The sequence below is a fragment of the Rhagoletis pomonella genome, unplaced genomic scaffold (genome assembly GCF_013731165.1).
Source record: "Rhagoletis pomonella isolate Grant_MI unplaced genomic scaffold, Rhpom_1.0 Rhpom_scaffold_00868, whole genome shotgun sequence".
Classification (NCBI taxonomy): domain Eukaryota; kingdom Metazoa; phylum Arthropoda; class Insecta; order Diptera; family Tephritidae; genus Rhagoletis; species Rhagoletis pomonella.
In genome coordinates, this window is record NW_023459422.1 from 11,372 (window position 1) to 17,032 (window position 5,661).

General features: G+C 35.2%; 1 protein-coding gene across 1 annotated transcript; it reads left to right on the top strand.

Moving 5' to 3' along the window:
• Nucleotides 1-4,435: 4,435 nt before the first annotated feature.
• On the top strand, nt 4,436-5,455 carry LOC118751636 (the record flags this gene model as incomplete). Its single annotated transcript, XM_036486453.1, is given in 1 exon segment — nt 4,436-5,455. A coding segment is annotated over 1 exon segment (931 nt), but the record flags the coding sequence as incomplete, so codon positions are not given.
• Nucleotides 5,456-5,661: the final 206 nt, after the last annotated feature.

Sequence of the window (5,661 nt, forward strand, 5' to 3'; positions counted from 1 at the left end):
AGCTTTTTAATCTGCATTTAAGAAACACATAGGATAATAAGGCCAATGAGTGAACTTTACCTTTATAAAACAAAACATTTTAATGAAAAATATTATAAATACTGAAAAAAAGATGTAGGTGGCTTAATTTTCTGAGCACAAGTGTACATTGTGGATTCCATATTCTGTCATGATAAAAAATTGTCATAATAAAAACGGTTTACTATCCAAATGAATGACTTTTATTTATGCTTAGATATATAAAAATGTGGGCGTGGAACTTGTCCAACCTAGACCGAAGGTTCCTCAAAAAACTTATAGGTTCGAAGAAACGGATCCGTTTCGAGTTCACCCAACCGATTTCACCAGAGCGACGTCGTAACGACGTCGTTTCGAGTTCACCAAACGTTTCGAGTTCACCAAAACGACTTCACCAGAGCGACATCGTAACGACGTCGTTTCGAGTTCACCCAAACGACTTCACCAGGGCGACGTCGTAACGACGTCGTCTTCGCCCTGTGGCAAATTGGGTATACATATGAGCACTTCATTCAAAATCCCAGGCGGACCGTACAGAATGTGGTTCCGAAAAGAATGCCTTTTTATTGCCTCGCTTTTATTACCATTCTTAAAGTAACCTGATGACAGTACGAATGGAAATTATAAAAGCGAGTTTTTAGTTTTTTAAACTATAATTTTTTAGGTACTATTTTCTTCAGGAGAAATTTGAAGTACATTAAATTTGCGTGGAAAAGTAATCGCATCCTTTCTCGACATAATAAAAGCCTAAAAACCCGTAGGTCATGAAAACTTGACTGCTAAAATAAGCATTTTGTAATGCTTTGGCTTCGGCAAATAAGTCCGAAAGAGAAAGAAAACTCCACAAAGCTCTCCAAACCAACAACAAACACCTCATGCAAAATTGCCTTCTTAAAGAACCGTTCTTGCTGTGCTTCACGCCTGTATAAAGGCGAATTAAAGACATCATGTTTTTGAAACTACTTCTGAGTGGAAAAATAACCGCGCTATAAGTACATTTTGGAAGCAACCAGGTCCGACTGGGATGTTTCGGCTGCAGGTAGTAAAATGGTAGGTATGACGTCACCTACATTTACGCAAAAGCATCAGTGTGTATAATGCTATATTTTCAGAAGTGTATTGTGCACTTGCTGTTAGTTCTCGTGGTTGATTATAGCGGAACGGAATTAAATAAATTTAAATTATAGATGATGCCACATACAAATGAACTACGTAAATATTTTGATCAAATCGCTTTAGAACAGCAGAGAGAGCTTTTACTTTTACAAAATGTATAGAGAGCTTAGAAGAGCTTTGCAAGACGATGCCCATCACTTTTTTAGATCTCATATTGACACGTATGAATTTGCTTCTCCAGAGTTTTAATACTCTCTGGTATATGTATGCTCACTCTCTTCATATTTTCTGTCATCAACTCAGAACCCATGACTTCATTTAAAATTTTCCACCCAAAATAGCGGCCCATTTATGTATGTGCAGAAAATATCTAACAAAATCATAGCTTGTGGTAATTTAAGGAATTTTCTGTATTCCACCCCTCATTGCTTGTATTTACTTAGGCAGTCTGCACACGGGTCGTATCATGATAAAAACATAACAAGGTAAAACCATTGAGAGGCAGTCTGACGTTTGCCAACAATATAATTTTAAAATCAAAACTCAAACTCACACACATTCTCATTTTCAATCTCAAACAACAACAATTGTGAACAATTTAATTTTTTTATTTTCAATTTTATATGATTTTAAAATGTTGGCAAACGTCAGAAAAAAATCATGGCCGACGAAATGAGAGAATGAATTTACCTTGTAATGTTTTTATCATCGGTCGTATAGCGTTAGACCAGAGGCGGGCACTTTTTGATTTTCCAAACACATGTAATTGGGATTCAAAATGCTGCTTGCTGCGACGTCGACACACGTATACTATCCACGATTGAGAGAATACAAAGGTTGCGCCGATCTCGGACCGCTATTCCTCTCTTAACGAATTTGACAGAATCGTTGTTTGCATGACGTCACACTGGTGCAACTTGTTTACGTTTTCCTTGCAACATTTTTTCTTCTTCTTCCATTCTTGCTCACGTTTTGGCATTTCTCTCTCGCAATTGCACCAGTGTGACGTCACACAAAAGTTATTCTCAAAAATCCTCTCTGATCGGCGCAATCTTGTATTCTATCATTCTTGTATACTATCATCGTCTTCGTGCGTCTTACGATAATTGACGATTGACTGATGCTTGGCTGGTATTTCGGCAAAGCAAATCAAATCAGTTGCTGTTGAGAGTGTTCGGACGTAAAGTTTTCTTACAGGTCTATTCTGCGCTGGTAATAAAAAGTTGTAACCGGTAAATAAAGTTCCTGTCAATTTTTAAACCCTTTTCGCATTCTGCGTACTCTTGTAACCGGTAAATTTTGTGTTCAGTGCTCGATCACACTCTTTCACCTTTTCAAAAAGACTATGACACAGTTTGTAATGTCTTTTTAAACAAAAAAATGTATTTCCCATTCCTCCCGAAACATTTTATGTGTGTATTATTCGAATAGTTGTGCACTAGAGCTGGGATACTATCGATAGTAGAAAACTGTCGCCACTATCGATAGTTTTTGAAAACTATCGATGTCGATTTTAGCGAAATTTCTCTCTTTACATCTATTAAAATTACATTATTTTTTTTTGTCCAAGAAAATTCAGAATACAGGCGGCAAGAAATTTTTTAGTTATTGGAATTTTTAGCCACTATAAGCTTACACTGAGTTATAGTAAAATTTAATAAGCTAAAAAAGCGCTTACACAAAATTTTTATAGAAATTCGAATTAAAAAGCTTGAAATTTTATTGATTTTGTAGTTTTTTATGTTTTGTACAACTTTCACAAAAAATTAGTAGACACTAAACAAACAAAAAATAGTCAAAACAGCTAGAAATGTTGTGGTGCTATTATTTTTACCAGTACTTGATTCGTTTTCTCATAATATGGTAAAATGTTAATAATTTCCTTTGTCCGGATTTTGATATGCGCCTCCGTATTTGACCTCAGTTGAACTTTTATGAGTATGAATTGTCAACTTAAACGAATATATTTTGTTTTGTTTGTTTTGTAGTATTATAAATGTATTAATTTAGCCAATTTCACTTCTTTGCACTTCAACAGGGACAAACATATGTATATATAATTCAGACGCATAAATTAATAAGATTATTTTATTATTATAAGAAGTTCTTTTTGATGCACTAAAATTTAAACAAATTTATGTAATCTCTTTAATTTACAAAGTAATTTATAAATTTTATAAATTTATTAATTATTTAATTTTCAAGCAATTAAGCATTTCAATTCAATACCTCTCACGATGATAGTACTATCGATAGTATCGATGTTTTCAACTATCGTTTCGAAAACTATCGCGTGGCGGTACTATCGATAGTATCCCAGCGGCGTCAGCTTCACGAATTCGTCAAAACAAGCTACCCAGCCGACACAAGAACGAAGGTTCGCTTTAGCGAATAATTTGCGAAAGAAAGTCTTCCGCTAACTGTTCGCTAACTCGGCACAAGAACAAAGGTTCGCTTTAGCGAATAATTTGCGAAAGAAACTCTTCCGCAAATTGTTCGCTAACTCGACACAACAACGAAGGTTCGCTTTAGCGAATAATTTGCGAAAGAAACTCTTAAGCAAATTGTTCGCTAACTCGATAAATTTTCGGAGTGGCAGCACATTTTGGTTTTGACAAGCGTTGCTCGAGCAGTGAACATAAAATAAAGTGAAATATTATTATTTCTAGCATTTAAGGTGTTTAAATAACCAAAATAAAGTTTGTTTCATAAAATTTGCATTTGATTGTAGTTTACGCGTGTGTATAATGCCAAACAGAAAGTGCCGCAATTTTATACGCGAGGCTACCCATGTAGCAGCCGCAATAGCTACCAAAAGGAAAGCTTTGCCTGAAGTACCAGAAGGCTTGGAGAACAGCCTAGACATTGCGGTTATTGGCGACAGCGGATGCTTAATCCCGATCGACATCCAACCAAACTGCACCGACTTAGTGCCTCCATGTACTGCAATTGGTGGCATCGATATTTCAACCACAACAAGCAGTCAAGTTGAAGGGGAGCCTTTCACAATAAGATTAGCAAAATGGGTGTCTGCTAATAACATTAGTAAACAGGAACAAGGACGTTCGTACTTTGAAAAGTACACCACGCAGTATAGTGAAACGAAAAGTAGACCCAGGGGAATACGTTCACTATGGCGTTAGGGATGCTCTTACAGATTTTTTAATTAACTCTGATTTCCATTCTCCAAATATTTTTCTTAATGTAAACGTTGATGGGTTGCCTTTGTTCAAAAAGTCGCTTAAACAAGCTTGGCCAATATTAATAAACGTGAATGGTACAAAACCCGTGATAGTTGTAGGTATTTATGTAGGCAATTCCAAACCTAAAGACCCAAACATTTATTTAAAAGAATTCGTTGACGAGCTACAAACATTAGTTAGAGATGGAATGATTTGTAGGAATAAACACTTTAATATCGGAATAAGAGCATTTATAAATGATGCACCAGCATGGGCATTTATTTTAGGAGTTAAACATCATTCTGGATATTATTGCTGCAATAAATGTGTTCAGAAGGGAGAAAGATTTGAACGACGAATTATCTTCAAAAAAGAGCATAATGTGTCTACATGTAATGAAAGTTTTAGAAACCGCTTGTACCCAGATCACCACAATATAACCGAGGAACCTGCTTTAGAAAAACTTCAAATCGATATGGTAGAACAATTTCCTTTCGATTACATGCACGTTGTTTGCTTAGGGGTTGTGAAAACTATATTAGTGGCTTGGACAAGAGTAAGAAGGCAACCTTTTTCTTTAAGGCGTGACTCTATAAGCCTTATAAGTGCACAATTTTGTTCATTAAAAATATTTTTTCCAAAAGAAATCAGCCGAAAACCAAGACCACTTGATGATTTAGAAAGATTCAAAGCTACAGAGCTTCGTACATTTTTACTATACACTGGACCAGTAGTTATGAAAGGCTTTTTAGATACTGCAAGATATAATCATTTCTTGGTTCTCAGCTTGGGAATAAGACTTCTCCTTCATGAGGAATATTGCAAAACCAAAAATGGGCTTGCCGATGCTTTGCTAAATAAATTTGTTGAAGAAATACCTACACTCTATTCATTTACAATGTTATCTTTTAATTTCCATTGCTTAACCCATTTAAGTAGACAGGCGTTGAAATTTAATTCTTTAGAAACTATTAGCGCCTTTCCTTTTGAAAACTTTCTAGGGCAGTTGAAAGTTATGGTTAAAAAAAGCGACTTCGTAATAGAACAGCTATACAATAGAATTGTTGAGAAAAGCTTATTGAATGTTTTTCATAAAGTAGACAAATTTAATAACAATGTGCCCGGTCAAAAAATATATCACAATAACTTTTTCTTTAATCCTTTAATATGTTAAGGAATGTCAGTACAAGATATACAAATTAGTGCGAATCGAAAGTTACGGCTCTAGTTTTATTTTGCATAGCAGATTAATTCGTGATCTCCAGCCGTTTTTCACATACCCCATAAATTCAACCATGGTGGGCATATTTAGCTCAAAATCCTTGTCATTAGAACCTGAAATTAG